Here is a 14,038-nt window from a genome sequence, read left to right as displayed (position 1 = left end):
CTGGTGAGTCTGTTGCTATTTTGTTTCCATTTATCCTGTTCAGGTGGATGCAAGACGTCAAGGTGCTATCAAGCCACTGCGGGGAATCTACATAAACGCAAAAACCTGTCTAAGATCTTTGCTGATCAATGGATGCTTGGCCCGGGACTTCCGGCGGTGGCACGGACTCGAGTCCTCAGTTTCGCTGCCCCAACTGACGTACCTTACCATGGACACGAAAAGTGGCATGACGAAAGGGACACTTGTGTGGTTTAATGGAGGGATTCCCATATTGGTTATGCAAAGCCGTTGGTTGGTTGGATGGTGTATAACACCATCAGCCAGGGAGATGAAGTGGCTGCTATTCAGCTATGGTTGACTGCCTCCTATGGGGTTAAGCTCAATGGCGGAGACTTGCTCGTCATCCTGATCAAATGACCGGAATTTGGGCTAATAAGCGAGGTGTATCCTCACCCAATTCCGGACCCTGAATAGTTGAATCTGTGTCAGTCATCCGCTTGGCCTACACTAGCGCGCAATTAAGCTCGAGATATGCGTAAACGAAAAACCTTCTGATAGTCCCCAGGCCCCCCGCCTTTTATGATCAGCAATTGCCACGAGAGCCCTACTTACGAAGTAACCGGCTGGGGAAAGGGTTCAATGTTGCTCCCTGCTGGATTTGGGATAAAGCCTGCAGGAACGAAGACGGCTAAGCTATCAACGGCTTTAATCAGGATAATACTATCAGCTCCTCAGCTACGCGTGCTTTCTTGGTGGGGTTGATTACATCACCTCAAAGCTGAATGGAGATCTGCTAGGCCAACTTCACCTATACCGGAACCTTGGCACAATCGGATGAGCCACAAAGAACAGCAGGGCGTAGGTAGGTTGCATCTCGATTTCTCCGAAAGATGGTTCAGAAGGGTTAGTGGATGTCAGTACATACGATTCAACATAGCGATGGTAGACCTGATGTCATATGGCATATTTGAACTCGTACCCTAGGTATTGATTAGATACAAAGATATAAAACCTGACCTCAGTGACACTTGGGTTTTATCCAGTACCTGCATTTTTCATATAATCCATTGCGCTGCTAAATCTTATATCTTTCCTCAATAAATCCCATCCCGATATGTCTAAGCAAATCCCAACCCCCAAAGGTTACCCTTTCATCGGCAATGTGCTCGATGTGAACCCAGACCACCCTCAGGAAAGTCTTGCACAAATTTCTGAATCATATGGTATGTTAAATTACCCTCTTTTTCCTTGTACGTGATGCCGGTGCTAATAATTCTGCTGCAGGACCGATCTTCAGACTCTATCTTCCAGCTGAAAGGATCTTTGTTGCTAACTACGCCCTCGCAAAAGACCTGTTTGATGAGGCGAGATTCGAGAAAGCTGTTATAGGTCCTCTGGAACAAGTCCGTAATGCTACTAAGGATGGCCTGTTCACGGCGTACCCAGGAGAGCACAACTGGGAGGTTGCACATCGAACCCTCATGCCAGCTTTTGGGCCTCTTTCTATCCAGAACATGTTTGGTGGTGCGTGTGGTATAACATTTAGTTCTGGAGTCCTTTTCTAATGGACTCTCTAGAGATGCAGGACATCGTGTCTCAGATGGTTACAAGATGGGCTAGATTTGGGCCACGTACACCCATCGACGTCTCAACAGATTTCACAAAGCTGACACTCGATTCAATTGCCCTGTATGTTGGTCATTCCACCGCGCCAACAGTGATACTGACCAACTCTCACAAGATGTGCCATGGGAGAACGGTTCAACTCGTTCTACCATGATGATAACCATCCCTTTGTGGGCGCCATGAACAACATGCTTGTCGAGTCTTTTGCCCGTTCTCGACGCCCGGCCTTTGCCTCTGCAGTAATGAAAGCCAGTAACGCGAGATACGAATCCGATATTGCCGAGCTGGAGAACATCTCGAGGGAGCTTCTTGAAGCACGTCGACAGAATCTCGTAGACAAGAAGGACCTCCTCAATGCAATGATCAACGGTAGAGATCCCAAGACGGGCGAGGGACTAGATGACGACGCAATCATACGAAACATGATAACATTTCTAATCGCGGGTACATTAAGCGATCCCCGAGTCACAGCATCCTTCTGACAGATTAACAGGCCACGAGACCACGTCTGGTCTTTTATCTTTTCTCTTTTACCTGTTGCTCGAAACACCCTCAGCTCTCAGGCGAGCGGTGGAGGAGGTCGACAGGGTTCTTGGCTCCCAACCCATCACGGTTGCACATCTCGCCAAGTTGCCTTATATCGATGCCTGCCTGAAGGAAACGCTACGACTCTACCCCACGGCACCCGGGTTCACTCTCCGGGCGAAAGGTGACCAGGTATTGAATAATGAGTACACGATCAAGGACAAGGAGTGCGTCACTATTCTGCTGGCAAGACTCCATCGTGATCCCGACGTGTATGGCCCTGACGCAGAAGACTTTGACCCCTCTCGTATGTTGCCAGACAAGTTCAACAAACTACCTGCGAATACATGGAAGGTAATACATCAACTTGAAATTGAGTATCACAAGCTGACATGTCCGTAGCCGTTTGGTCATGGCGTTCGAGCCTGCATTGGCAGACCCTTTGCTATACAGGAGGCAATCCTTGCGACTGCTACCATTCTTCAGACATTCCACATAACCAAGGACAATCCGTCATACCAACTTCAAATTCGGACAGCTTTAACCATCAAGCCCCAGGGGTTCAAGATTCGAGCCAAACTCAGGAACCCTTCATTTCTCGAAGGTGCTGAATTAGGCCATGGTAGTGGCTCTGGCAACGCGGCCTCTTCTAAAACACCATCCAAAGCCCATGCTGCCAAACAAGAAGGCAATTCGGAGCCCATTTCCATCTTTTTCGGATCCAACACAGGGACGTGCGAAGCTCTTGCGCAGTCTGTCGCTAGTTCTGCAGAAAAAAATGGCTATGCCCCCAAAGTTGACTCCTTAGACAACGCAATCTCGTCGCTCAAGCCCAATGTGCCGGTAGTGGTAATTACCGGAAGCTACGAAGGTCAGCCGCCAGACAATGCAGCTCATTTTGTGGAGTGGCTAGCATCGCTTTCGTCGGGAGAGCTCAGCAAGGTTCCGTACGCTGTTTTTGGTGTTGGTAATGGTAAGCCGACTTCCTCTCTCCATAAGCTACCTTTCCCCCCCCCTTTTACCTAACTGAATGTCTGCAGAGGAGTGGCATAACACATACCAGAGAATCCCAAGTCTCATTGACGAACAGCTTGAAAAGGCGGGTGCCACGCGCCTCGTCTCTCGGGCAGCTATTGATGTAGCCAAAACCAATTGCCTCGAGACTATCGAAGAATGGCAGGAAAGTGAATTATGGCCAGCTCTGCAGAAACATTCTGGCAAGTCAAGCAACACTGCATCGGGCGGAGCCCGTGAGTTGAAACTGGATATTAGTCTTGGGCTGAGACCAAGTCTCCTTCGACAAGATGTCATGACCGCGCAGGTTTCCGAGACGCGGTTGCTGACCAAGCCTGGTGCGCCTAGAAAGCGTCACATTGGTATCGTTCTACCTTCTGGATCGACGTACCGGGCTGGTGACTACTTGGCAGTCCTGCCGCTGAACCATCCCCACGTTGTCCACCGGGTTATGAGGAGGTTCCATCTCCCTTGGGATGCAACTGTTTGCATCGATGGTTCCAAATCGACGAGCCTACCAACAGGCAAGCCGTTGTCCGTACAGAATCTACTGGCTGGGATGCTAGAGCTCGGTCAACCAGTCACGGAGCGTCAGGCACTGCAGCTGGCCGAGACAATTCCGGACAAGACCAAGTCGGATGAGCTGAAGGAGCGTGTCAAGCAGGGTAATCTCTCCAAGCTAAACACCACTTTACTGGACCTCCTGGAGGATTATCCATCTGCGACATATTCCTTCGGGCAGTACTTGGCCGCTCTACCAGCCCTCCATTTACGCCAATACAGCATCTCCTCCTCACCCGTAGCCTCAGCGTCACCGTCCGAGTGCTCCTTGACATACAGCGTCATCGACGCCCCTGCCAAAGGCAACTCTCAGGGACATCGCTATCTGGGTGTTGCGAGCACTTACCTTGAGCGCCTCCAACCAGGAGATCATATCCAAGTTGGTGTTCGTCCGAGCCGCTCCGGGTTTCACCTCCCAGCCGAGAGCAAGACGCCAATCGTCATGGCATGCGCAGGCACAGGTCTCGCCCCCTTCTACGGATTTGTAGCGGAGCGCGCCGTCAAGAAGAGCCAGGGCCTGGCGGTTGGTACGGCTCAGCTGTTCTACGGCTGTAACGGTCCTGACGAGGACGATCTTTATCGTGAGCAGTTCGATGAGTGGGAGCGTGACGGGGTAGTCAAGGTGTATCGTGCATACACATTTGCCCCGGAAAAGTCAGAGAATTGCAAGTTCGTGCAAGACAGGATGTGGTTTGACAGGCAAGACATCGTAACGTCATTCCGAGAAGGCGCTCAATTCTACGTTTGCGGGGCTGGAGTCGTGGGAAGCAGCATTCAAAAGGTGTTGGCCAAGATAAGGGCTGAAGCGGCAGATTGCGATCAGGAATCGGCGTCCAATTGGCTTGACAGCATGAAAGGGGAGAGATACTGGGCCGATGTTTTTGCTTAAGCTCTGACTTCCTCTGTAGGACAATATGAATCGTTGCCTTTGGTCTTATTTACTTCCATCTTCCATATGAGTTTTGCCTCCAACGTCTTGCAACGTCTCCCTTAAGCGGCTTACTACTTCCGGAGAGTTCGGCGTGTCCGGCTTTTTGCCCAATCGGGAGCCAGCAAAGCTGCCACGGTGACGTATTAGTGCACAGTCTGACTCGTCAATGCTGATTGCAGGTCTGGATAAATAAATAGTTGAGATGAACCTGGTGATCGCAAGCTGAAAAGCCAGCCAGATACTTCCCAAAGCATGAAGCAAACACACCGAAAAGTCCGCAGCGGATGCATTGCTTGTAAAAAGCGTAAGGTTAAATGCGATGAACTTAAACCTCAGTGGTATGTGTTATTTTAAGTCGTCGCACTTGACAATTTGCATTAATACAGTCTACCTAGTTCATATTGTCTAAGGCAGATTGCCAAGAGCAGGCAACTCTATCCTTGCTGTTACCCAGAGGGAACCAATCTCGGTACTGCATCTACATCTCTCCATCAGGACGAAACTGCCCCCAGTCCCATGTCTAGCAATTCTCTCTCAATCATATCTCAGTATGGGTGGCCTACCGACGTAGCTACTGAGGAGAAACGACTTCTTCAGCATCTCTGTTATGTCCGAAGTGATCTTGACAATATAATAGATCTCGACATAATCACAGGTGCGACTCAATGGAACAGGTAATTAGGAAGCCTCCACCACTATACGAGTCGGTACTGAGCTTCTCAAAGATTTATGTCAATGGCTGGTCAGTACGACCACCTTCGGTCCTGTCTGTGTAGTATCGCCGCAGGTCACCTGAAAACTCTCTACAAATCCACTACAGAACACGAAGTTGAGTGCCGATATAGAACAAAGGCCATACGAGAGATGGCCACGCAGCTCAATGCTGTACTTGCCTCCCCACACCAAGAGCATAAAGGGTCTTCAGAGGCCCTACTTGCATCAACAATCCTCATGGCCTGGTACAGCAATACTAGGTAATCGGTTTGCTAGATTTAACGACGTTGGAAGGAATTGCTAATAACTCTTCAGGCACGAATATAAGTATCTTTTAAATGGTGTTTTTGCCGTAAGTCTCCTCTTGACAGTTTCCTAGTACTATATGGGGATCTAAATCACAGCTATAGTTATGGCCAAAATGCAGTGACAGCTTCCTTTTAGAGCACTTTGATACTCTGGAACCGCATATACACCTGCTCTCTCTGCCTCGAGATCCGCGGAATATAGGTCCCCAGCCGGAACACGACTATAGACTTCTCAACACCGTCGCTGAGTCTTTCGATCAGCTATCAGCATGCGACCTTGATAATGATCTCAAGGTCGCTGTAAAGGACATATCGAATTTTCTTTTCAACACTCGCTCTTTCCTAGGATCTCGTAAGAGACTACAAAATGACATCTTCTCCATCATGTTCCCTGTCCGAAACTGGTTGAGAATTATCCCACGAGCTCCGGAAGAGTTATCTAATGGTAGTTTCCCGGTTCTCTTATATCTTTCCAATTACGAAACAGCCATGCTGCTAATGGGAGTCCTTTGCCCACTTATTAGTCTCCCATTAGCAATTGAAAAGAGGTATAATGGCGTCTTGAAGCTACAGGACTATATCCAGACTGCCCTGGAAAAGTATATAATCAAGACTGGCTATACTAGACAGGCTATTAATATTCAGAAGGCTACTAAGCAATGGACTTTAGCTTCTAAGATATGTTTAGAAAGTTATAACAGTTTTATTAGGCCTTTATAAATAAATAGAATATTGAAAATTAATCGGTTCGCAACACCTCTAGTTAGAGAAGGAAGTAATCCAACAGGCCATTACCTATCACCAGGAATTAAAACAGTGTAACTTCGTTAGGTAAGCACGACGACAGAAAACCACCTGACGTCAACTTACTATTTATCGCTTGAGAGATGGCATATTATAACGGCTGTTATAGAAAAGAAGATTGATAGTAAAGAAAACTCTATTGATATAAAGTCAGCCATTTCACCGTACAGTGGAATACTAACGCAGGAAATCGTATGGCTTGTCGCCGAGAGCTGAAATGTATTAAAACACTCAGAGGATCCTGTACAAATTGCAGGCTGACCCTGAGGAAAATCTAGACGCAAGAAATATATAATATCCTGTGCCACAGAAGAATTCAAGAACAGAACATCCAAGTCTTGAAGAAATCCACTTGATGCGGGCACGGCCGAGCTACAGTTCTGAGGTTATGTCAGCTGCGTGGTTTTATATGACTCGTGGGCCATAATTTGCTCCTAGCCGCCCTTTCCCATCCGCTGCCGTTGAACTGTAGCAGAGGCCGAAATGTTTCGTTACGAGAATATGGCTTTTTTAGCCACTTTGTATGCGACTAGTTCTAGGTTCTCTCTGCCAGAATAAGCTCTCAGCCACAAGTCTCAACTGCAAATAACACTTCTAGCCCACAACTTAGACATCGATACCACGATGACTGACCAATGGCATGCGACTAGTTCATCTTTTTCATGTACCAAGGTTTGCCATCATCTCCAAGCAAGATACTATCTTGCTTAGCTTATCAATGACATTTCCGCGCAGCGACAGTCTCTCGATGCTAGCGTTATTCAGACCATTAACTGCAGAACAGCTCTTTTGCTTGAACCGCGCTTGAGCTCAGATTAAATGCATTGGTCTGTTTCCTTTGTTGTGAGAGCATTTGAGAACGCTTTGTGAATTGAGTTTACTAACATTCCAAGCGAGGTAGCGGCTTATACGCCATTTGCCTAGTTCCAGACTTGTAAATAATGAGCCCCGATCCGGAACAGCCCAGATACTAGTAGAAAATGCCTCAATGTTATATATGCTTTGCGGCTGAGCTACTCTCCTCTAGTAAGAATCTAAACATCTGTATAGTCACGAGTTTAGCGATATCTCCAACGAGTAAAACTCAAATGCATTATACTTCATGTCAAGTTATACACTAACAACTTGGAGTCACTGTCCTTCTCTCACGTGGTAGTTCTAGGCTTCTAGGAATGATGTGGCTTAACGTCTAATTAAACACTACAAGCGCCACAATCGAACCTCATTCCACTGCTGTCATACAACCGCCGCTGAGGGATATTTGTAGTGTTGGCAGCATATATAAATTTAACAATTCCCTGGAATAATCTTGCGCGGGGAATCTTGGATCCTGAAGGTACATCCAATGTTTCCTTGTCCCTCCGGCTCCCACTGATCATTGAGCATTCCTCTGCACCATGTTGTCCAAACTCCTTCCCATTGTCTTAATTGCAAGCGCTCTTGCAGCGCCTCAAAACCCTCCCACCTATGCCAATGAACCAAATCGATGCGATGCCACTTGCCAAATCGCCTACCGACAGGTGCTAGCTATGGAAGAGGAGCGTTGGGTTAACCAAGACATCACCACTGACCCCTTCTATTCAACCCCCAAGAATGTGTCAAAGTATTCGACTGGAGACATATTGAAATGGGAAAAGATCCCAGCTGAGCAGGCTTATCGGCGATGGACTGTCCCCGCGGGCATATCATTGACCCGTTTCTACTACATGTCTGAGGATATTGAAGGGAAACCCCTTCCAGCGACGGGTATCGTGCTTATTCCATACACCAATCCCCAGGGGAGTAAGCCATTCCGTACCGTCGTTTGGACGCACGGGACAGCGGGCGGAACCCGACAATGTTCACCATCGAACCATCGCGCACTACTCTATGGGTGGACAGCTCCGTTTGCCCTAGCACTTGCGGGCTACGTCGTTATTGCCCCTGACTATGCAGGCCAGGGAAGCGAGGCTCAAGGCTTTCAGTACGAGGCTGGTATCCTCCACGCAGCAGATGCCAGCTTGAGCGTCCAGGCTGTGCGCAAAGCTCTCGGCAGCAAGATCACAAAGGAGTGGGTTGTCGTAGGCCACAGCGAAGGCGGAATGTCTTCTTGGCGCACCAACGAGCGAGAGGCAAAGCCTGTGGCTGTAGGCGGCCTTCTCGGCGCCGTTGCCCTTTCTCCCGGCCTTGTCCCAAGCAAGATTATTGGTGAAACGATCCGCCGTGCAGCAAATGGCGGCCCTGCTGGAGACTTTCTTTCTTCCCTCGTAGTACAAACAGTTTCAAGGATCTACCCCTCATTCAAAGTTGAGGACTATGCTTCAGATATTCTTCTTGCCCGGATGCCTCTCGCCGACCAAGGATGTTTCTACACTTCAGCCTCTCTTTACAGCAACCTGACTATCAGCCAACTTTACAAGAACACCAGCTGGATTGAACACCCCGATTTCATCAAATGGGAGAAAGTGTATAATGGTGCGGGGCCTCATAAACTAGCGGCTCCAATGCTCGTGATCCAAGGCGCCGAGGATACCCTAGTATATCCTGACACATCTGAGGAGGCTTTTAATGAAACCTGCAAAGCGTTCGCTAGCTCGACGACGGCTGAGTTTAGGCTGTACCCTGGCCTTGGTCACGGTGCTGTTCTTCCTGCTTCACAGCAATATTATCTGTCGTGGATCGAGGATCGCTTTAACAAGGTTTCTCTCAAGAAAGGCTGTAGGAAGCTGACTATGACCCCGGAAACTGACAACTTCTCCCCAGTCAATGATGAATGGGTGGCGGTTTTTTCCTAGACGACTTGACACAGATGAATAACCGGGAATGAGGCAGTGAAAGATAACCTGTATGCCAAGAAACTAATGTACTTTTGTCATTTTCTACATAATTGAAATGGATGGCGACTCGGTGACTGCAAATGCCTAAGTTGTAGGCTAGAAGTGTTATTTGCAGTTGAGATTTGTGGCCGTGAGCTTATTCCAGCAGAGAGAACCTAGCCTAGATCAATTTCTGAACCTTTCAAAAACCATCGTACATGTTGGGCACATTGAGCTAATTTAGTTAGGTTACCCGGTATATATGATCAGCAGCACTGCATTTCGCCATCAATGCCCATAGAAAAAGAAGGATATCGGTAAATGCGTAAAAGTGGTAAATTCGAGTCTTCACTAATAAGAAGGAAGATGTCCACCTCAGGACTACCACATTCTCTCCCAAGCTCGCCTGGCCCAGGTCATCTCAGCCAGTCTAGCCTTCTCAACCTCCTCAATGCCGCCTTCTTCCCAGTGTCTGCATTCCTCATCAATCTCGGCCTTACCAGTGATCAAATCTGCATCCTTGGGATCGACAATACCCTTGCCTTCTCTCCAATACTTGATCTTGCCGACTAAATACATAACCGCAGTGAATGCAACAGCAAAGTAAGATGTGACAAAACCTCGCACACTAAATGGGCTGAACACATCAAAGCCTACAAAAAATATTGCCGTGCATCCCAGAGTAAGCGCCGCAATGGGGGTGTATGGTGTAAAAGGCGCGACATAAGAGAGTGACTCATCAGTGAGACCCTGTGCTTTGCGAGCACGGTAGAATCCAATGTATGCAAGCAGCATGAAACAGTACGAGGCGATGAAAGCGGTAGTGGTCAAGTCAACGAACCAGAAGAAGACCTCTATGGCAGAGTTGGATGCCACAAGAAAGGTAACGCAAGAGATCAAGGAGACAGCCGCCGTTGAGTAGATTGGGACACCAGTCTTGGTACATTTCATCAAAATCTTGGGAGCTTGATGATCTAAAATCCTTATCAGTGCTGTAATCAAATAAATTCGATAAGTAGTGGATCAAGCTTACCTCTGGCAAGGCCATATAGCGTTCGACTCGCAGCAAAAAGATAAGCATTGCCACAGGAAAGCCCCGACACGAGAATGAGAGCGTTGATAAAGTGAGGCAAGAACCCGATTCCAAGATTCTGAATGCCAATTACCCAAGGGCTAGCAGCAGCGCCAGAAGAACCATCTGCGATTGCGCTGACGAGCCTCTTGTCCCGTGAAGAGCAAATGATGCCAACACAAAGGGCTCCGATGATATAAAACCCTACAAGACGGTAGAATATCATACGCGCAACTCGGGGAATAGTGCGACGAGGGTTCTGGATCTCACCGGCCGCAAGGGCGATCATGTCAGGGCCAGCGATAGTAAATGCCGCATAGATAACAACAGACCACCAGCCGAGAAATTTACCAGTTGGTCCTTTGGCGTAATACTCATGCATGGTTCCGTCCTTCCAGTTGCGAAACCCATAGGCATCACCTTTGGGGTTTCCACCAGCCATCGTGATGATGGTGATGAGGACAAGGAGAATGAGCAATAACACCTTGGTTATGGCGAGAATAAACTCGGCTTCTCCATACCATCTGTGATACTGTTATTAAACTGCTCTAGCAATGGGCGCTAGGGTACTTACTTGACAGCCACAACATTGAGGAAAATACAGATAGCCATTGAGACGGCAATCCAGACAGCAGGATTAGTCGTACTATCCCAGTACTCAGCCACAGCGGCAACAGCACTGTACTCAACACAAACAAGCATACACGTCCCAAAAAAATAAGTCCAGCCCAAGCTAAAGCCAACAGCTGGTTCAACGAAGCGAGATGCAAGTTCAAAAATGGAGCCGCGAACAGGGAGATACGCCATCATTTCCGCCACGCACAGATACGTGGGCCAAATGAAGCAAATACCCCAGAATGTGTATCCCAGAATAAGAGAGAGTGGTCCGGCTTGACTGAGATAGCCTCCGATACCGACCTGACTCTCATCAGCTTTGGTCATGGGTAGAATTAGATTGGCTTACCCATAGTGCTGTTCCGATTGAGCCACCTATGGCCATGAGCTGTACGTGACGGGGTTTAAGACCACGCTGGGTCTGTCCGTACTTCTGAACCAGCTCATTGATTACCGGTTTGTGATCGGTGTAAAGTAGAGAGCCAGGACGGTGGCTTTCCACGGGTGCGATTCCAAGTTCAGTCTTGTTGGCATCCATGATGGCAGAAATTAAGTAAACTTGGGTATGAACAAAGGTTCTGGGCGTCACTCAAGTGTTGACACTGAGCTATGGAAGCGCTCAATGCGCGGATATTGAGAGATATATATATTCATGTCGATTCACTACTCTAAAATGGTTTCGCCCTTGTTTGCGAGTAAAGCTCGCGGTTGGGTTCAGATTCACTATCGCAGATCCCGTTATCTGCAGCATTCAAGTCAAACAGACTATGCCAGTTACAGAATGTTCAGGCGACTTGAACCATATCTATCCCTGAGCTGCCGACTAGACTTGGCTGCCAAGGCTAACAGCGATAGCCAAGGTTTAAAGTTTATTGTGGTTGTGCCGATTGACCAATCTACTTGCAGATGTATATCAGTCACATGAGGGCAGATAAGCTATCGTAGTTGGGGTAATCTGAACCTGGTCTCAATATGGAAATCTGGAGCGACTGGTGCACTTCCCCGCGTTTTAGCGTCAACGCTTGGAACTTGCTTGTTATCTCAAATAGCCATCTTGTCCCTAGCACGTTGCCGTGCACATAGCCCGCATTGTCTTTGCTCTGGGACCTTTCCTTATTTGAAATACAGAGTATTGAACATTAAGAGCACATTAGCTTTCCATATCATTCTACAGTGTAGACCGAAACCCGTGTTTTCCAATACCCTTAGTCGTATATCTATTTTCATCCACCAGCTCGCGGGGCCGCCTGAGGATGTACGCACTGATACCACCATTTTGGAGTTCTGCTGAGGAGAGTATTTACAAGACCGCAGTATTGGTCTCTTTCAATGCATGAAAAGGGCGGCGCATGCGGCGGTTCGAGAAGAAACAAGTTCATTTCTATGCCTGGACCAGACTATGTTTACTGGACCTTATACTTCCGATGTGGTGAATATCTCATGATGAGAGGTATCAAACAGATCGTTGAGATGTTCCCAATTAGTTTCGTGTTGCTGGGCATCCCCCAATTCCCACCTACATCCCTCAGTCACACTTGGTGACGCATGCACATCGGCCATTATTTCTATACCATCGCTGTTTCGTCGCGCTCTTAGACGAGAAATTGTGGCTTCCACTATCGATAAAGCTCTGGATCGAGCCCTTGATCCATCTTCGGATTTTTCAGTTTGAATCATTGTTCTGACCCTTTGCAACAGAACCTGTACACCCAGTTGATCAATATGAAACCCCCCCGTGGTCTGGTTGGTTGCATGGGCCACAAGACACAATGTGGTTACACCTAACAAGAAGTCATGCCAGGTGATACTCTTCATGAACCACTCCTCAGTAGCCAGTTGGCCTCCAGGTTTGCACTCCTCATAGACTTGTGAGAGGTCAGTAACCAGGGCAGATGATGCCGAATAGCATTCTCGAATGCTCTTATCTCGATGTTTTGTTACATGTGGACGATGAAGAACACATAGGCTTTTGTAGTAAATAGAAGAGATACAAAGACGAGCGATGATAAGTTGAGGATGGTCGACTATACAATTCTCGATTGGCCGAGGTCGATATAATTCCGGCAGGCTCTCGTATAAATGCTTGAGTTCGGTATCCAAAGAGTCAATGCGAGCGTCTATTGTCTCGTGTGAAGGATTTGCCAGCGCATGTTGAAGGATCTTGTCAAATATCTTCATGAACTTGCGCTTGAGAATGGAAAATGTTACACCAGTCAACTCAGAGTCCGGTCGTGAAGAGGGCAGTTGAACGCTCTGTTCATCAAAATCAGAGTCGAGAAGATTGCTTGGAGCTCGTGTGTCTGAGACTGCTAAGGTGATTCTCGATGGAACACCCAGATGGAATGATACCAGAAGATCAAGCTGCATGAACGAACTCCATGCCCTGCGTCGCATCTCTGCTGTGAAGGGACTAAGACTTGGGACGCTACTCTCTCTGTGATAGCCTGAAGTCATGGCAATATGGGTAAGCACGCTAAGAAGAGCACCCATATCTGGAGATGTTTCCAAGCAAGTGATGAAGCGTGAATGAAGATAAAGCAGGAGTGCCTCAAAGCAAAAGGCCTTGGGGCGGAAGTAATCGCCCAGAGCAAGACACTGGGCGGCAGCAACTGTAAATCCATTCCCGGGTATCTCTTTTTCTTGACCCGTTCGGGATATGTTGGCGGAGATGAACAGCATTGAAAAGAGGATCGATATCCAAAGCGGCGAGGCTGCGCCAGGATCGCTCCAGAAAGCCTCGTACTGCCTCTGAAATTGCGCTGAATGTATATATGGCGTGATATATAACCGAACGCGGAAATATGCGGATACGAGGCGGTCGGTACTCCTTCGCGATGGGAGATATGTATTGAGTACTTGTTCAATCGTGACGGTTTGTGAAAGGCCAGTGCCGAACATGACATCTATTCCCATTCCAACCTCTGCCAGAGGAGCATTTGTGTATCCTACATCTATATCATTGCTCTCAACAGGATCAAGTGTAGACCTGAGAGCTTGTATGTCATCCAGCATAGCTGACCAATGTGTTGCACCGCTTCCAGCCTGGTCGGAGCGAGAAGATGACGATGCGATT

The 14,038-nt window shown here is 48.0% G+C and overlaps 4 protein-coding genes across 4 annotated transcripts; 3 read left to right on the top strand and 1 right to left on the bottom strand.

The window, feature by feature from the left end:
- Positions 1-1,114: 1,114 nt before the first annotated feature.
- On the top strand, positions 1,115-1,565 carry J7337_010169 (uncharacterized protein; the record flags this gene model as incomplete). Its single annotated transcript, XM_044827755.1, has 2 exons — positions 1,115-1,223; positions 1,285-1,565. 2 exons carry the CDS (start codon positions 1,115-1,117, stop codon positions 1,563-1,565), a joined length of 390 nt encoding a protein of 129 aa, XP_044678349.1.
- Positions 1,566-1,748: 183 nt separating this feature from the next.
- J7337_010168 (uncharacterized protein) lies at positions 1,749-4,615 on the top strand (the record flags this gene model as incomplete). Its single annotated transcript, XM_044827754.1, has 4 exons — positions 1,749-2,070; positions 2,120-2,505; positions 2,554-3,124; positions 3,192-4,615. The coding sequence occupies 4 exons, from the start codon at positions 1,749-1,751 to the stop codon at positions 4,613-4,615; spliced, it is 2,703 nt and encodes a 900-aa protein (XP_044678348.1).
- Positions 4,616-7,880: 3,265 nt separating this feature from the next.
- On the top strand, positions 7,881-9,257 carry J7337_010167 (uncharacterized protein; the record flags this gene model as incomplete). The annotated part of the gene is made up of 1 exon (XM_044827753.1): positions 7,881-9,257. The coding sequence occupies one exon, from the start codon at positions 7,881-7,883 to the stop codon at positions 9,255-9,257; it is 1,377 nt and encodes a 458-aa protein (XP_044678347.1).
- Positions 9,258-9,659: 402 nt separating this feature from the next.
- On the bottom strand, positions 9,660-11,503 carry J7337_010166 (uncharacterized protein; the record flags this gene model as incomplete). The annotated part of the gene is made up of 4 exons (XM_044827752.1): positions 9,660-10,252; positions 10,312-10,874; positions 10,925-11,268; positions 11,315-11,503. 4 exons carry the CDS (start codon positions 11,501-11,503, stop codon positions 9,660-9,662), a joined length of 1,689 nt encoding a protein of 562 aa, XP_044678346.1.
- Positions 11,504-14,038: the final 2,535 nt, after the last annotated feature.

The sequence above is a fragment of the Fusarium musae genome, chromosome 7, assembly GCF_019915245.1.
Source record: "Fusarium musae strain F31 chromosome 7, whole genome shotgun sequence".
Taxonomy (NCBI): domain Eukaryota; kingdom Fungi; phylum Ascomycota; class Sordariomycetes; order Hypocreales; family Nectriaceae; genus Fusarium; species Fusarium musae.
This window is presented reverse-complemented; position numbering and strand designations above follow the sequence as displayed.